This window comes from Eriocheir sinensis, chromosome 12, assembly GCF_024679095.1.
Source record: "Eriocheir sinensis breed Jianghai 21 chromosome 12, ASM2467909v1, whole genome shotgun sequence".
NCBI classification, from domain to species: domain Eukaryota; kingdom Metazoa; phylum Arthropoda; class Malacostraca; order Decapoda; family Varunidae; genus Eriocheir; species Eriocheir sinensis.
In genome coordinates, this window is record NC_066520.1 from 17,498,038 (window position 1) to 17,516,848 (window position 18,811).

General features: G+C 45.2%; 1 protein-coding gene across 2 annotated transcripts; it reads left to right on the forward strand.

The window, feature by feature from the left end:
- The first annotated feature begins 10,712 nt into the window (after positions 1-10,712).
- On the forward strand, positions 10,713-16,523 carry LOC126997752 (uncharacterized). 2 transcript variants are annotated; one of them, XM_050858988.1, is made up of 5 exons: positions 10,713-10,781; positions 11,373-11,521; positions 13,849-14,010; positions 14,335-14,532; positions 15,311-16,523. In XM_050858988.1, exons 2-5 carry the CDS (start codon positions 11,377-11,379, stop codon positions 15,505-15,507), a joined length of 702 nt encoding a protein of 233 aa, XP_050714945.1. In that variant the 5' UTR covers positions 10,713-10,781; positions 11,373-11,376; the 3' UTR covers positions 15,508-16,523. The 2 variants fall into 2 exon arrangements, with proteins under 2 accessions (XP_050714945.1, XP_050714946.1); XM_050858989.1 differs by lacking the exon at positions 10,713-10,781 and having other exon boundaries at positions 11,297-11,521.
- The last annotated feature ends 2,288 nt before the right edge of the window (positions 16,524-18,811 follow it).

An 18,811-nucleotide genomic window follows, 5' to 3' on the forward strand; every position in this document is an offset into this window, starting at 1 on the left:
ATGGTGATAGTAACTGGCATAGTGATGGTGATGATGGTGATGGTGATGGTGCAGTCAGTAATAATATAATGGTAGTTACTGTGGTGGTAGTAGTTACAGTGGTTTACAAAAGTAGTGATGGTACAAGCAGAGGTAGGATACAGGAAGAGATAGTGTTGTTGTTGTTGCGAGGGTAGTGATGGTGGTAGATTGTTGTAGTGACAGAGGTGGTGGTGGCAATAGTTGTGGAAGTGGTGATAGTGGTTGTTATGGTCACGGTGGTGGTGGTTACAATTGTGGCGCTGGTGGTGGTGGCAGTGGTGGTGATAGCAATAGCTGTGGTGGCGGCGGCGCGTACATCGTTATTGGCAGGCATATTAAAATCTTTAAAGCAATTACTCTTTCCGCCCGTTGTAAAAATGCTGACGTGTTATTTGCTTTATTTCATACGCAGGAGAGAGCCAACACGACTACACCCTCAGGCCGCTGGTTCACATATTGGCTCGTGGAAGCGGTTTTTGTTTTTCTTTTTGTTGGTTGAATTTTGGCCCCTCTCCGACCACCGCCACTCCGTCGATAGGAACATCTTTTTTCGATGTGTGTTTATTTGTTTACTCGTGATGGTCCGTGCTTGCTTGCTTGCTCTCTTTTCCCGCGAGGTATCTTTGCTAAACGTTACACGCAAACACACACATACACGCACACGCACACGCACACACACACACACACACATACACCAGTAGCAGCATCAACAGAGGTCTATTCAAAACCCAGAGTATCCCAGCAGTCACTTAATTTCTTCATCATATTCAAGCATCAAGAAAATACACTCGATCCCTTATATTACAAGTGGTCATAACCTTCACGAGCAACAACAACGTAATCTGTGAAAAGTATAACCGTGCGCAATGAGGAATGACGTAATGAAGTGCCATCGCTGTAACTTTATTACGCTTAAAACTGCGAAACAAAAGAACCCATTTTAAGTTTTTCGCCAACTCTTTCGTCTCTTTCCCTTGAAGTGCCGGAGGGGAAAGACGAGCCCTCGACGCTGGGCCGCGGAATGAGGGTCAAGGGAGTCTCTTAATGAGTTAGTGGAAAGTGCCGCATGTGGGGGCCGTGGATGTTATGTAGGTCGGGAGGCGGAGGGGAATGGAGGAGAGAAAGAGGTGGAGGGGAAGGGAGGGAGGGGAAGGGGCGCAGGGGAAGGGAGGGAAGGGAGGGACAGCAGCCTTGAAAACGTTGAAAATCGAGTTTGCAGCAGCGTGGAGGAAGTCTGATAACAAAACACATTACGCTTTTCTACCAGCTTCAATTCCTAATATTTACACTCTACCAAAACTCTCATTAAGGCCACCACCGCTCACACAAGAAGGGGACAACAATAAAACATCCCGGTATAGTATTTGCGCAACTAAAAGACATGTAACGGGGGAACTTTAGCATCCACTACAACGTAAAGGAAAAAGAGTGAATGGCGATGCTGTTTACCTTGGAAGTTTGGGGACTGCGATCCACCGGCGGCGACTGTTGAATGAAGTTTGTGTAGCTCGTTATTGTGGGTCGAGGAGGGGTAGGGAGAAGGCGGGGAGGAGGCTGCAGCAGGAAAGGGAAATAGGACCAGTCACAGTGGGGCAACGAAGACCAGCGGAGAGGGAGATCAAAGCAAGAGAACAAATTTAGGCGGATATGGACGCTGCACGGAAGGGGTGGAAGAGGAGGAACATTGCCAGCGTGATATATCTGCAATGCTGTCACTGTTTCCAAATGGCGTTATATTCATGAACGGCGCAGGGGAAGTGTTCATGGATGAGGCGAGAGAGGAGGAAGCAGTCCCCAAAATATCAGATTAGGCGTTGGAACCCGGAACTCTCAGCATGCACACAACAGCCAGCCCTCGATAGCTCCCCATCCCGGCACGGAAATGGACCCAAATGAAGCTCGACTCCCCAGACACTTGCAGCTAATCCGCCCGAACTAATCCCGCGTCCGTCTCTTACTCGGTGCGAGGAGGAGTAAACAATTTTAGGTTTTGTCCGTCTGTCTGTTCCCCGCCTCCCTGGTTGGCTGGCTACCTCTTGTTTGTGCCCCTTTGCCGAGACTCATCCCATGTAATCAAATTCCGCTCTACAGGCGCGCAGGCGGACGGACACACACACACACACACACACACACACACACACACACACACACACACACACACACACACACAGATAGGACCAGATAAATAGATTCGTTGGGTGGTTTGGCAGATGAATGGTAACTTAACCACGTAATCTACCGTTCAAGGTCAATAAATTACACACACTACAGTTTCGTTAAATGGACCAGACGAAAAGTTGCACAATAGTTACGTAAAGTGATCGCAAAATCTTATCACATACAGACATTAAGAATTATAAATTATCGACACTTAAACAGGCGTAAATAAATACACAAAATATACTCTTTCCCGCCACACACAAACTCAAACACAAACACGGTCTTCTCTTTAAACAGGCGCACAGTCGCTCGAAGGCCAAAGAACAGGGTTAATGCATCACAGTCCCTCCTTGTTTTCTGTTGCGTCTCGTGCTTTGGCCGTTCGTCTGCAGGTATTTCGAGCGCTCCAAAGCCGACCCATCTAACGTCTGTATTGTCAAACGTATCAGCGCTTCTGTCCGCCTGCATTTAACCCTCCCGTAGAAGTTGTTGCGATTTTCATGGAGCGTTTTGTGATCCTAGTGATAGTTTTGCCCGGCTTCTGCATCTTGTACGGGAAAAAAACACCAATGAAAAGTCTATTAATCTTCTATGTGGCCTTGGGAAATATTCGTGATAGTAGCCCGAGATGTTAAATATGAGCCTCAGTGCTGTGTGGCGTGGCGTATGTGCTGGGAGGAACGACACACCAGCGACTCGTGATCTCAAGTCGTCACCTTCGTAAACAAACCGCCTAAGTCATTATTTTCTATTTTACAGGAAATGAGAAAAGAATTGACATTATCTCATTTGGCTTAAGATTTAGGCAGAAACGAAAAGGCCAATTCGAGAACACTCAACCCCTGAATGACGAAGGCAACTATACAAAAATGGCAGTCGTATGTTAAAAAATTGATGTAGAGAAAAACCTGGAAATCGCTGAAAAATAACTTAGGCGATTATTTTATGAGGATGACGATATACTCCGGCTACTGACGAACAGCATTGGTTTTATTGTTTTATTGGTTTCATATTGGTTTTATGAACGGGCTCTTTCCTATTGATTTCCGGGAGGTTTGAAAGTTAGTAGAATAAATATGACAACAAAAGAGCCGTTGGGTGAGCAGGAAACGAGATATCGGTGCGTTAATAATACTAATCCTTACCAACAACTAATTCTAATCCTCTCTTTTCAACAAGAGAGAAAAAATGCTGCTCGAAAAAAAATGGTTAAGTAGGAAAAAAGATAATTATCGGCGCTTTAATAATACCAGTCTTTACGAGCAACTAATTTAAATCCTTCTTTTTCAACAAGAGAGGAAAAAGAAAAAGTCTGCTCTGGAAAAAAATTGAGGAAAATGAAGAGGAGTAAAAGCTATGATGAAGGGAAAAAAGTGTTTGGGTACAACTGAGTTCCCCAGAGCAGCCATATACCTCCTCCCCCTCGCCGGCTCCCTCCTCGAAGAATTAAGCAATTATGGAAACTTCTGAAAAAATGGATCGCTATTGTGGAACTTTTTCTGATCGGGAAAGTTGTGATCTTGGACTTAACTCCCGGATGATTGCACTTCCCTCCCCTGTGGTTCTCGAAGGGTGGAAAGGGGAGGGATACTAGGGAGGGGGAGGGGTGCTAAAGAAGGGTGGGAACTTTCAGGGATGGGGCAAGGGGGAGGGGTACTAAGGAAGGGGACTTTTCAGGGAGGGGGAATGGGAAAGGGGATCTAAGGAAGGGGTGGTTTTCAGGGAGGGGTTCGTGAGACTGAGAAGGGAGATGAATAAAGGGGCTAAGAAGGGAGTGCGCGTGTGTGTGTGTGTGGGGGGGGAGGGGGAAACGAGGTCATCCTTCATAAAACAAGTTGAAGAAGCTACATTCAAAAGTACTTTCCTGCTGACCTCTTTTTTTTTTTTTTTTTTTTTTTTTGGTTTCATAACTCTCGTATAAAGCAATGCGCTAATTACTGGCTCGCCGCCGCCGGAACGCTTCGCTCCATTCGCAATCCTTTTTTGCAAATTGAATCAGCGACAGATTAAAAATGATGAATTGTGATGTTAGTGTTACAGTGTGTTGTTTGTCGCTGTCGCTGGCTGGTGCTGCTGCTGCTTGCTGAATAAATGTGTGTGTGTGTGTGTGTGTGTGTGTGTGTGTGTGTGTGTGTGTATGACGATAATAACGGTGTGTTTCTTTGCTCAACCCTGGCAAACATCATAACACAGAATATTAAAGCCGGAGAGACAGTTGTGAGGAAAAAGGGAAGGCGGTGCAAAGGGTAGGAAGGTATATGGACTGAGCGGGCGGCGGGGGAAGGAGGTGAGGTGGAGCGAGACAGGGGGGCGGGAGGGGGGGGGAGGAGTGTTGGCGCAGACAAAATATGTGTTAATTTCTATTCTCTGCGTTCTTTGTGACCCCGGAGCAGCTTTTGCCAGGGCGCCCAGACGACAGAAACTACGGGCTGCACCAGCGTCAACAACAAATAATAACAACAGCAAGAAGAAAATGATAATGATGGTAATAATAATAATAACACACAATAACGGTGGAGAGGCTCGATAACCAAAATCCATGGAAACAGTGTGACAACAAGCAACACGCAAACATCAACTTATATAATCCCATATTCATTTCATCCCGATAGCGGTTTGAATCTTACCCCTTTTAGTGCAGCGGCAGGGAAGGTCAGAGCAATGGAGATAATAGTCAGGGGATGGATGAGCTTAATAACAGCAGCCTATAATTACAAGGAAGGGAGTCTGAGAGTTAAGCCTCAAAAAAGATCCCAGGAAATCAATCAGGGTAGTGCTGTGAGGTCAAGGTTAACACGAGGATGGGGTTGGATACGATACGCGAGGACTGCGACACTGCCTTCACCTCCCCTCCCGTCCCTCCCCGCCCCACTCCCTCCCCTCCATGCCAGCTCAGTCTGCGGGGAAGGTTAATGAAAAGGAATGGCCTCTGAATATTAAACTTTAGGGAAGAAGTAATGGCGGTGAGGTGAGGGCAAGGGACGACCGCTGTAGATCCTTCTGTTTAACCACTGACTGTTTCTATGACCGTCTATCCCTCTGTCGGTCGGTTTGGTTGCTCATCCGTCTGTCTGTCTGTCAATACTACCCTTAATGGCCTTCTGTGTGACCGTCTATCTATCTGTCTGTCTATCTCTCTGCCTGTCTGTTCTTCCTGTCTTTCCTACCCTTTTTCTCCATCTATTTGACTGTCTATTACCGTGGCTGTCTAACTATGTCTGTCATCCGTCTCCTTGTCTGTCTATAGTGCCCTTTATGTCCATCTGTATCACTGTCTATCCACCTGTCTGCCTGTCTCTGTCTGTCTGTCTGCTCGTCGGGGTGTCGCAGGTGCACTTGGAGTAATTTCAGAGGCAAGGTTTCGCAAGACACGTGCTTAATGGACGACTACCGCTTGCCTTTCTTTTAAGTTTCCACCCGGCGTCGCCTTCCTCGAGGCTGCCTGTTGCCCGCGGCTCTCTGTCCAATTAGATTTGCTCTTCCAATTTTCTCGTCTTTTCAGTGTCTTCTTGTTCTCTCTCTCTCTCTCTCTCTCTCTCTCTCTCTCTCTCTCTCTCTCTCTCTTACAGTTCCCTCTCCATTTTCTTCCACGGTACATTCCCGTTGCAGTTTATCAATTTTCTCTGTCCGTCGCCACCGTTCAGTTCCTGTCATTCAGCTTCTACACGCCAGGAACCCCTTTAGTGATGGCACGCAAAATATTTTCAATCTAATATTTCCCAATCATTCATGACTCTCTCTCTCTCTCTCTCTCTCTCTCTCTCTCTCTCTCTCTCTCTCTCTCTCTCTCTCTCATCCGTAAAGTCTCATATTTGGCTTTCATCCTCTCCCTTACATCATCTCCCTCCCTTTCACCTCTGCCATGTCTCCCTCCCTCCCTCCCTCCCTATCTTTATCTCCCCTACTTCGTCTTCCCTTACTTTCTCCCTCTACCACTCCTCCCTTCTTCCTTTCACCACTGCTGTATCTCCCTCCCGTCTTACTTCTCTCCTCCTCTCCCCTCGTTCCCTCAGGATTAGCGGACGCCCTTCCCTCATAACGTCAAAAGAAGCGAGGTTATTAGGACGTCGATGATTAGACTTTCTGGTTACATACGTGATGCGGGAAAGCGTGATAAGGATGATCGGTTCCTCCCTTTTGTAATCTATGAATCGTGAGTCCCCTTCCTACCTGCCTGCCTGTCTGCTTGCCTGTCTGCTTTCCTGCCTGCTTGCTGTCTTGCCTTTGTATCATATGAGAAGATGAGAAGATAACATACGAGTGAGAGAGAGGGAAGGGAATGCGAGAGGGAACAGAAGAAAGTGAGGAAAGATATGACAAGATGGTAAGCGATGAGTGAAACAAATTTGAAAGTAAGAAGTGAAAGGAGAAAGAGAGGGATGGAGGGAGGGAAGGAGGAAAAGAAGGAAGGAAGGAAGGAAGGAAGGACAAATGGTAAGATGAAAGGAAGGAAAGAAAGGATTGAGATGAGAAAGGATGTGAAGCGATATAAGCAAAAACAATGGAGGAAGGAAATACAAGAGAATGAGCAGGAAGGAAGGAACGAACGAGGGAAAGAAGCAAGATAGAAGGGATTGAGATGGAAGAGGATGGGAAGCGATATGAGTGAAAAAAATAACTGAAGGGAGGAACGAAGGGAGAGAAGAAAGACAGAACGAAGGAAGGAACGAAGGAACGAACGAAGAATAGAAGGGATTGCGGCAGATCGTGAGGGTAGGAGTGGAAGGCGTCATGAATATTGGAACACAAAAAAACGGAGGAGGCGAAGAGACGGCGTAAGGGCGAAGGCAGGAAAGAAAACAAGTCGTTGCCGGCGAAAGGAGAGCCAAAGAGGAGGATAGAAGGGGGGAGGGGAGAGAGGTAAATGAGGAAAACAAAATATACACGAAGGGGAGGAAGAGAGTGAAAGAGAGAGAGGGCTAAAGAGAAGAGAAAGGACTATCATGAGGAAGGAGGTTTTCGAAAAGGAGGAAAGGGAGGGGACGAGGAGGGCAAATGGGGAAAACAAAATATACAAGAGAGGAAGCAAGAGAAGGGGCAGGAGAGCAAGGAACAAACCAACACACAAAAATAAGAAAGAAAAAAGGAATATTATGAGCAGCGGCGGGGAGGAGGTTCTCGAAAATAGCAGAAAATTGTAACATGAAGGGGAGGAGGAGGAGGAAGAGAAGGGTCGAACACGGCATGTACTTTGAGATAACAACAGCAGCAGCAGCAACGTCGAGGAGGCGAACACAAAAACAATACACCGCTGCACTAAATTTCCAAGTCGAGGGTGCATCCATGGCGGCACGAGGGAGGGAGAGAGAGCGAAAGGGTCAAGGAAGAACGGATGAAAAATAAAAAATAAAACGAGAAAAATAAATGAAAGTTCACGACGCCAAGACCTGACCCAAGCGTGATGCAAGGCTAAACGAGGGAGAGAAACGCGAACAGGAATAATGAAAAAAAGAAAGAAAGGAAGGAAGGAAACGAGCTGGAAAGAGAATGACAAGGGGACAAAAGAAATACAGAAAGGATGCTGAGGCGAAGGGAGTGACGGAACTGACGATGACATCCCACACAGAGAGAGAGAAGGAGGAAGAGAGAGAAGAAAAAGGAAGTGCAAGAGAGGAAGACGAGGAGACCAGAAGAAAGCAGCCATCACAAACATCTTTCAGGACATAAGTGAAGAAGAGGAGTGACCAAACTGACGATGACATCACACAGAGAGAAAAAGAGAGAGAAGGAGGAAGAGAGAGAAGAAAGAGAACGTGCAGGAAAGACATACGAAAAGGGCAGAAGAAAACAGTCGTCACAAACATCTCTCACGACACAAGCGAGGAATAGAGTGACCAAACTGACGATGACATCCCACAGAGAGGAGGAGAAGGACCAAGAACGAGGAGAAAAAGGACGTGCGAGAGAGGAGGACGAGGAGACCAGAGGAACACAGTCATCGCAAACATCTTTCAGGACACACCAAAGGACAAGAACAAAGCAGTGCGCAGAAGAAATGAGCGGCGTAACGCAATAAACTCACTCGAAAAATCACCAACGTGGAGCCTTCAAAGAGAGCGGCGACTCGGGCAGGCGGGCAGACAGACGAACAGACAGGCGGACGGACGGACGGGCGATGGTAGGTATTCTCCGACGCTTCCGACTCTTACGTCAACAATTTCCAAAGGCCGAAATGGAGATTGATCGCGTTCCCGTGGGTGTTTCGTCACGTTCATGGTACAGAAGCCATGTCGAACCACCACCGGAGTCACAAAACTACCCATGGCAATGCCCACAACTCTTACGAAAGCCTTGTTGATTGTGTGTGTAATTGGGCGGCGAAATGTTAAAGAATGGAGGGAGAGAGAGAAAGAGAGGATGGTAAGATGGAAGAAAGGAAAGAAAGGATTAAGATGGGGAGGGATGGGAAGCGATATAAGCAAAAATTATGAAGGAAGGAAATACAAGAGAATGAGAAGGAAGGAACGAACGAACGAGGGAAAGAAGGAAGGTAGGAAGGAAGGAAGGAGTCAAGGCTATAGGCGAGATTAGGAGCGGAAAGGAGAGAAGAAAGGGGATCAGGGAGGGCTTGGACGAGGGAGAGGAGGGGATGAAGACTGCACGGTCGTTGACTGGGAAAAAGAGAGGAGAGGTATAACACAAGGAGACTGAATGGAGAAGAAGAGACGCTTTGAAAACAGGAAAAGGGTACACAAACACACACACGCACACACACACACAAAAAAAAAAAGGACTCCAACTCGTAAACAGGTAGGAACGAAGATTTAGATGGAGTACGAAGAGAAAAAAACGAATGAGCACTGGGAATTATTGAGAGACAGGGAGAACAAGGAGGTACATACACACGCACAAAAAAAAACGTTGGTGAAAAAAAAGAGACAAACCACAAATAATACAGAAGACGAAGTGCATGAGGAGCAGATGGATTCAGACGAAGAACTGGAACAGAAAACGAATGAGGTCGAGCAATAATTGATTCAGTTCAATAAGTCCATCTCTTCGTCTGATTCTTTGTCTTGTCAACATTTTGCGAGTTCGAGGTCGCCATCTGTTATCAATAAATGTACGTACGAAATGACCTACACGAGTGGGCTTCTTCTTAATTGGAACATATGACGGGAAGGAGGAGGAGGTGTGTGTGTGTGTGTGTGTGTGTGTGTGTGTGTGTGTGTGTGTGTGTGTGTGTGTGTGTGTGTGTGTGTGTGTGTGTGTGTGTGTGTGTGTGTGTGTGTGTGTGTGTGTGTGTGTGTGTGTGTGTGTGTGTGCAATTCCAAAATCATTTCGTAATGGCACCAAGTCTAAAACTGCTAAGTATATAATAAAGAAACTTCATACCATTTTTTATGCTTTTATCCGCCTTGTAACATTAATGCATAAAAATTGACGCTAAGCCACCTGACTAATAGGGAGAGACGACAAAAGGGAGGTATGGAGAAAAGTGGGGATATGAAAGAAAGAAGGAGGATGAAGGGGAAAAGGGAGAGACGGAGAAAGGGGAATGGATGGGGGAAGGAGAATGAAGGGAGAAAGGAAGAGACGGAGAAGGGGGAGATAGGAATGGGAGAAGAGAATGAAAGGTAACACACATCCCCTCGTCCAGCGCCGTCTCCCGGGAAAGCTCCGTCAATTTTCGTCTAACAGAACCGCCAAGGCCTTCGACAGAGAAAGCCTTCCCGTCATATCTCGAGTACTTCAAAGGCTTCACATTTAATATCTCTTCTTTCTCTTGGGCAACTAAAAAGATCAACTCCAGGGAACAAAGACACTTATATCATCGGCTACAAGATTAAAAAGCAAAAGAAGATGACGGGTTTTTTTATTGAATTTGTCGAGGCAATACACTTCCTTCAAAAGAAAAGAAGAGAGCGAAGATTTCTACGTTGGTATTAAATTTCCAGCGCAGGTTGAAGTAGGTCTGAGACGCGTCTCTTTTGGCATCAAAGGAAGAGAATCATGACAGTGCACCGATTTCAAGACTATCCAGAACATACATACAAACATACATACATACAAATACATACATTAATACATAATCATAGTCGTCTAGGTAAACATTCAAGGCATCGCTATGGTTAAGTGTTCCCTAAAAATATTAAGGGTCATATTCTTAAACATTTCGGAGCCCAAGAACACATACATTTGACGAGGCTTCCATAGGAGTTTTGGGCACTTGCAGAGGCAGTTTTGTGACCCTTCTGGTAGTTTGATCATTCTTCTGTGCCATGAACCTACGAAAACACTCATGAGAACCCGAATGATCTCCTTTTTGGCCTTCTGAAATAGTTGATGTGAGAGGCGGTAGCGTCTGAGAACACCGACCTAAAACATAACACTTTGGGAGGAAAACCAATGAACTAATCTGCTTTCTTAACTAAATAACTTAAGTATATAGGAGATATGATTGTAATTGCTAACACCATCGCAACATCGTGTCTGTACATTGCTATCTGCTCTATCAATCTTCCTAGCGCACCAAGCGGCGGTCACAGAGTCCAACACAACGTCACAACAACAAACAGCCAGTCAGTGCGTCGCGGGCAGGCAGGAAGGTAGGGCGGACGAGTCTAGGACGAAGCCGCGCATTCCCAGGTCAGCGGACGGTAAGCGAGAAATAGATAACAAAACAGAGTCCCATAGCATAATGACACCGTTAGCATATTATAAAAGCAGGCTTAGTGACACTTGACCCTTGTAAACGATATATGAATGTTAGTAAGAGCATTTGTATATAAAACTTACTTAGTATATATCTGAAAGCTGTTTACGTATGATGCAGTCAGCCTTTCTGTTGTTATCGAAGGTCTTGAGGTAATTCAGAAGACGAGGATACAGTTGCTGGTAGTAAAAGGTTTATTAGCTCAAGAAGAAGAATTGAAACCTTACTCTCATGATTTTAGGAATATTTAGATCTTCATTTGCCATAGTCATGAAAGTTTTTTTTTTCTTATCTTGTGTTCTTCAGTTCTGTCGTTTGTATGGTGCTTTCTTGTATATATTTTCTTTTTAGGCTGGGTTTCTTCAGGGTCTTTTTCTGACGCATTCAAATGAGGGAAATTAGATTTTCGTTTCTACCTCTTCCACAGTGATGTTTTCTTTTCAAGAGTTTTCTTTCGTTTCATTAAGTTTTCTGTTTGCTTACTTGGAGTGCTCTCTTCGCTCTCGTGTCCTTAAGTGTTTGTGACGCCTCTCAGGGCTATGAAGGCGTCACTGAAGGCAGCCTTGGCGTGCTACCTTCTCACGGTCGCATCGCTGGACGCCGCTATTTGGAACCACTTCCTGGTGCCGCAGAAAACCTTTGACCCCTCGAATGCCTTCTTCAGCTTCAACGATACCTCGGCCTGTAAGTATCGCGCTGAGATCACCCAGCACACTCTGTTATCATGACAATGAAAAGGTGCTGTTCATTCTCCCACACTCACCGGCGTCGCCATACCACACGCCACACGAGGCAGGGTGGCCGGCACTAACACGGGAGAGGAAAACAAACACACTGACAGGAGTGAAGATCGTCTCGTAATACCACAGTTTATTCAACACGCCCGTGAAAATGTTCCCTCTCTTCAGCACCTCATATATACATACATACATATACATACATACATACATACATACATGCATACATACATATACATTTTTTCTTTTTTTTTAGGCGCTGACTATGGCATCGATAGGCTTTCTTAAGGGACCTCTTGGACGACCCCAGTTCGTTAGTGGCACAGGCGAATTTTGTTTTGAGTGGCTGCCGTGGTATATGACTCTTGCGTGCCCCATGCTGCCCCCCCCGGTGCTCCACTTGAGGTCGATGAAGTTAGGGTTGATTGAAGATCTGGGCAGCATGTGGGTAATCTTCCGCCACTCGGCGATAGTTGAAAATTGTCAGCGTGCATCGGTGGGACTCGAACCTAGGTCCATGGACTCGCTACGCCCGCACGCTAACCATTCGGCCACCGCCTCCCCCACATACATAAATACATACATACATACGTACATACATACAAAGTTCCTGTGCGTCATAACCTTTGAAATGGTGCCGGCAGTTCACTGTTCACTGTACATAGCAATCATATTTTTCACCCAAAGGTACCGTACTATTTTTGTCTTCCTTCTGACGCACGGGGTATGATTTATTTTTACAAGGGCTGACCGGGTGGAGGAGCTAGGTCCGGGGCACAACCCACAGACACACGCACTTCAGCCCAGGATCTGGAATGTCGTGCGCCGCAGTCATCGCGTGAATAATTCTCCGGGATCATGACTAACGTCAATCAATCAAACCAGACTTTTTCCGAGGCAGTAGATTATCTAGATGTTTTTTTGTTCTGCTCTCTCTCTCTCTCTCTCTCTCTCTCTCTCTCTCTCTCTCTCTCTCTCTCTCTCTCTCTCTCTCTCTCTCTCTCTCTCTCTCTCTCTCTCTCTCTCTCTCTCTCTCTCTCTCTCTCTCTCTCTCTCTCTCTCTCTCTCTCTCTCTCTCTCTCTCTCTCTCTCTCTCTCTCTCTCTCTCTCTCTCTCTCTCTCTCTCTCTCTCTCTCTCTCTCAAACATTCGGTCCAGTCGATCCATCAAAAGGATCATTTTGCTTGGTGCATGATCCTGTTAAGACTCTTTCCTCACTATGACCTTCAGTAATCCAGTCACTGTTTATTTTGCAGTTTTAAGTCCTAAGTCGTCTGATTCCTTCTCACTTATATATTTTTCCTTGCGCATCGCTGTGGCTTATAACTTGGAGAGTGTGTGATGAATTTAAACGAGCGAGAAAGCGAAGATGAGTGCATCGTGCCCATTACTCGTCCTGCTAATACATGACGAAGAAAGTATTGTAGAACTGATACGTTTTGAGAAGGAATAAATCTGTTGTGCTCGCATTGTCCGTCATGGAGGCTGTTGAGTAATGTAAACGTGGTTTGCTTTGGCCGTAGACTTTACCGCGGCACTCCCTCCACTCGTAAACACTGCTTCCCTTGTGGACATTGGAAAGTTGGTGGCAATCTGATGAAAATTTTCCTGAAATCCTTCTGCTAATCAATCTGCTGGTGTTAAATGTGACATAGCATTTCCCGAGACTTTGTTGTTTAACTAAACGAAAAAATATTCTGTATGATACAGAATGTTGCTTAGGCTAGAAACCTGTTGAAAAACACTTCGTAGCAAACTGTAATGTTGTTCTCTTACTAAACACAAGTACCGATGGGGCTCACCGTTAGTTATCTTATACATTCACAGCTTTGAGTTAATTTCCAGCAATAATTCCGAATCTCTCAGGATTTTTTTTTTTTTTTTTTCATTCTTTAAAGAAAGACTATGATGACTTTTCATTGATTAGAACCCAAACTTCCTGAGTTCCCATGATTAATAGAGCGAGGTGCCGTAATTACTGAGCCATTGTGTTCCTTCTCCTCGACTACCAGGATACTATTCATCCCGGAGGTTTTGAGGATTTGACGAAAGCTGAAAGGCAAAACGTATTAACCTGTAATGGACCTAATTTATATTTTCTCTTGCCTCCACATGCAGGAGTTTGCAAGTCCTTATTACAGGACTAATGTGTCCCTTTCCCTCGACAGCCAAGCATGTATTCAGGCTGCTAGTGTAGAGCATTTAAAGAAAATTGTGGCACGAAACGTATTAACCAGTAACTGACCTAATTTATCTTTCCCTACACAACACGCAGGTGCTTGCAAGTCCAAGTGCATGGTGTTACCAGCGTGCACGGGCTGGACGGCCGTGGCCATGAACACCACGGAGCCACAGTGCCTCCTGACATCGGGCAACCCGCGGAGCATCGGCCTCGCCCCTAGCTCCAATGCTATCTACGGCTTCGTATTCAGAGAAGGTAATATTGCGTTATGTTCTGTTTCGATCACATACTCAAGTAACTATTTGAAAAAATTCGCTTGGCCTAATGTGGCTCATTTCGTTACGTTGCGCATACCTTGTGCTTTTTTCCATATGCCTACATATCAGTTCAACGTTGATGATATATGTTGTTTAAATTAAAGTGTGGGAAAAATGAACCCTTTACAGTTATTGGCCAATCCAGCTGCGACAGGGCTTTGAGTGGGTGTGGCTGTGAGCTCTGACCTTCGACCGAGAAATCACGGTCGGAAAAAATAAATGCTAAAATGATAATACAAATTTGTCAATCTTTTCTCTCCAGATGCAATTCCTGGGGTAATTTCCGCGGAGAAAGGTCACGACGGGCTGGCTTACCATGTGCCTCCGAACATGATGACCATAGAGCCTGCCAGGGAGTACTGCGAAAGTATCCCTGGCTTCCGTTTGGCGATATTCAGGACCTTCCAACAAATCGAGGATGGCAAGCAAATGGCCATCAAGGCGAGCTCGAATACTGATGGTAAATCCTATAACACAGACGTTCGTTTTCCTTGTTTCGAAAAGTCACCCGTTCTCCATTTCCATAAGCTCCACCCTTGCGAGCCACTTCCCTTCTGTTCGTAGTGGTCTATTTTATTCATCCCTGTACTCAATTAAACTACCTTATTTGGGGTCCGCCAACCACTGTGCCCTCTATGACAAATGATGACTATATAGCATTCCTCACATTAATTTTGCATCCCCGCTTGATGACCTTCCCGTTCCATCTAACGAGCACGCTTCTCTTCCTCCCCTCACGTGCACGTTTATGTCTCACCTTCTATTCACTGACACGCTCATTGTCCTGGCCGTCCCATCCTAATCACCAGCTCTTATCAATTATTTATCATTTCTGCGCGAAACTTTGTATAGAGTATGTAGTAGCTCCTTCCTTGACCTGGAACTAATTAAGGATGGTGGGTATACAATCATTACTATTTGATGCCTTTGTCTTTACTCCCATGCAAACGTTCCAAGTGTTCATAGATAATTCCTTTCATTGACCTTTGAACTGATTGACCACTTACTATAACATAACCTTATTAATACCAGAAGAGTTAATCAAGGAATGGTAAGTGCAGTTTTATTACAATTTGTTACCTTTGTTTTTACTCCCATTCGAACGTTCCTAGTTTTCATAGCTAATTCTTCCCATTGGCCTGCAAGCTAACTGAATACTGACATCAACATGTATTTTCTAGTGCGGCTCAACTACCTGCCAGTACTCATGAAAACTTTCCCTCGCCCCTCCTTCTCAGGTTTACTCTTGATTGACCTCCAGTCCACGGCCGGCAGTTTGCTGTGGGGTGACGGCAGTCTCTTTCCTTCACTCTTCTCCTCGCTCACCTCAGACACAAGTAAACCGAACATCGTCATCTCGCGGACAGTAATAGGTTCAAAGAATCAAAAAAGGCATATCCTGTGTCAGGGCCGCAGCGGAAATCAACTCTGGTGAACCTGTCCAGCCACAACACTCGGACGCGAAAGGTGATCTCCAAGTGGCTTACCAACATTACCGCCTCACTCAAAACATGCTGTCGTATTTTGATGGTAGTAGTAGTAGTAGTAGTAGTAGTAGTAGTAGTAGTAGTAGTAGTAGTAGTAGTAGTAGTAATAGTAGTAGTAGTAATAGCAGTAATAGTAGTAGTAGTAGTAGTAGTAGTAGTAGTGGTGGTGGAAGAAGGAATAGTACTAGCAATATTAAACACACCACGAGCTATTATAAAGACGTCCCTCTTTAGATCCAAAGTTCAAGAGCCATATGCGATGGTCCCACATATAGCACAGCCTTGCCTTCCTTTCCCTGCACTAGTAATGCTTCATTTGTATCACTTTGTCACTATTCATCGGGTGTTGTTATTATCGCCGTGGGGCCACTCTATTCAGGGACACGAGCCTAATATCCTCTCCCTTGCCCACACATAAAGTTTTGATGGCCGCGGCAAGACAATTTGCTGACACTCCCCCTACCCCTAACACTGATCAATGTCACAGTAACACACACACACACACACACACACACACACACACACACACACACACACACACACACACACACACAGCACCGCGGCCACGATGTATTGTTCTTGTCAAGGATGGTCGGCAAGAGTAGAGAAGAGAACGCAGGATGATTTGTGTGTTTGTTCTAATGGAATATTCAACGACGTGTTTTTTTGGTGACATGCTAGTCATTGTGATGTCTCCTGGACGGACAATGGCGTATGAATTTAGAGTGGACGCACATCAATCAACTAACTGACACCTCCCCCCCAACACACACACACACACACACACACACACACACACACACACACACACACACACACACACACACACACACACACACGCACATGGAGGATAACAACAGCATACTGAAAAAAAATACTATAAATCTGATGAAAGATCAGCAGTTAAAAAAAATTACAACGTAGAGTCAAAAGACGATATTTGAGCAAAAAAAATAAAAATAAACATTAATTTACCCTATATAAATAAATAATATAAGACGCTTTTCTTGTGAAACTAAAAATAAAGAAAATATGCATTGGTGATAAATATTTTGTTTTCGTCATATACCTCTGTAAATGAAAATGAAGCAATTGCTTGCAAAGTTCTCACTTATAATAAATACCCTGTGAGGTCAACACAGAGAGGTTTGCTGTGGCGAGGAAATACAGGGCGGTGACAAGTGTGGCACATGTATCTTTTCCTGTCGTAGGTCCCCTGACAGTGATCACCGTCATGACAGTCCTGTATGCCAACACTGAGCAGCTTGGGTCAGCACCACTACCAAGTGACGGGACGTGACAGACGGTGCAGATGACTGTCTTTGGAGCTCTTGATAAATAAGTGAGCAGCGGATTCGAAGACGGTAGCGGATTCGAAGATGGCAGCGGACTCGAAGAGGTATCAGCGGTTTCAAAAAGAGGACAGCGGATTCGAAGAGATGCACCGAAGCCAGAGACAGAAACAGCTTTGGCAAACATGTTATCCGCGACGCCATATTAACATACCGTACCAAGTTCGATCACGGTGTCCGTCATCAAAACAATCAGATAAACAAATTTGTATGAAATAGTTCAATCAAAGAATGCATTTCGCGTTATGATTGGTTTTATGAACGCGCTGATATCTCATCTCCTACTTGATCAGCTGTTCTTATGTTGTCATACATGTATTCTAATAACCTTCAAACCTCCCAGAAATCAACAGGGAAGAGCGTAGAGAGCAAAAGAACTGCGAAAATCGGTACTTCTTTCCTTTATTTCCTTCCTCCATTTGAAGTCGCTAAGGCAGAAATGCAAAGTCATGTTGGCCACTAGATGTAGTTTCACTCAGGTTCACTAAGGACAGACCACCTAATTTGAACCATACGGACTGTGTGGTCTTAATAGCTGTGTCTACTTGTATATATCCGAGTCTAAATATCTGAAACTAATATTTATGTTGAGTCTGAACCTATGTGTAAATCTATGTAAATTAACAATGGCAGGACTTACCGGAGCACTCTGGGAAGGTTTTTCTGTTGATGTGTGATGTTATTGCTGTATCCTGATGTCAGGGGGCGGCTCTCTGTTAGACTTCCACAGGCACCGATCAGGAACATTTGGCTAGGTATTTCAAAAGCTGTAAATCACGTTAAAACACAATAATTCCGAGTCCAGGGTAACAGTCCACCGATTCAAACTGATAAACAAAACATTATAGCCTTTTCCATTTAGCGTAACCCGTTTCTGGGTCATGATCTGTAGAGTCCCTTGACAGATAGAGTCCCGACAGCCTAATATTTGGACGCCATTATTGGCCCTGTCTTCGCCGCGAGACCGTGTGCTAGTGTTTGAAAAGCGAGGCGAAAACACAGGGCCAATAATGGCGTCCAAATCTTAGGTTGTCGGGACTCTATGAGGGACTCTACAGATCACGACCCAGAAACGGGTTACGCTAAATGGAAGATGCTATAATCTTGATCTTGATCTTGATGTCACAGGTGGCTCGGGATTTCTCCCCAGCCAGGCCTTTGTAGCGGCAGCTCCTGTGAAAAGAAAACAAAACATGCGGGAAGTCAAAGTTCTCGGGGCAAGATATCATTCCCTACATCTTTCACGCCACATGCCTTCCAAGAACTCTTTCACTGCCTCAATCACTCGTCCACTCGTCTCTCCACTGAGCCCCAGCAGCAGCACCATCCACTCCCTTCCAGTCCTCCCGTTTACTCCACGTCCCATCTCGCTCAAAAACACATGCATCATCTTCGTTCTCTCCCTGTCATACTTCTTGCATTCCAGCACTACATGCTGCACAGTCTCGTCCACACCCCTATCACACATCTGGCACACTTTGCTGCGGGACTCAGGCCATCTATAGTTCCTTGCATTCACATCCAGACACTGCGCTCTAGCACGGAAAAGAAGATCACCTCCCAGGCTTCCCTCATACCACACCTCACACTTTGGGGCCTCTTTCTCCCTATACCAGTCGAGAGTTTCCTTTCTTTCCATCTCATTCTTCCACTTGCTCAATCCCTCATCTTTAACTGCCATATCTATCACATTCTTCCACTTTCTTACATCCCACATTTGCTCTTGGTCTTGGTTGTGCTGTCTTGTTCTTGGAATGTAGAGTGAGGAAATCTGCCTTTGTAACGGATCTCCTGTTTATTTTATGTGTTCTCCTCTTCGTTTTCACTATTTCATTCCAACTTCTTTCTCTTCATCTTTTTATTTTGATCTATATTGCTTTGTATGGCTTTTTAGGTACAT

Bases quoted from the DNA above. Each gene is read 5' to 3' on its own strand.
- LOC126997752 (XM_050858988.1), top strand. From the start codon at position 11,377: ATGAAGGCGTCACTGAAGGCAGCCTTGGCGTGCTACCTTCTCACGGTC. The intron at 11,522-13,848 runs GTAAGTATCGCG...CACAACACGCAG, and splicing joins CTTCAACGATACCTCGGCCT to GTGCTTGCAAGTCCAAGTGC. The intron at 14,011-14,334 runs GTAATATTGCGT...TTTTCTCTCCAG, and splicing joins CGGCTTCGTATTCAGAGAAG to ATGCAATTCCTGGGGTAATT.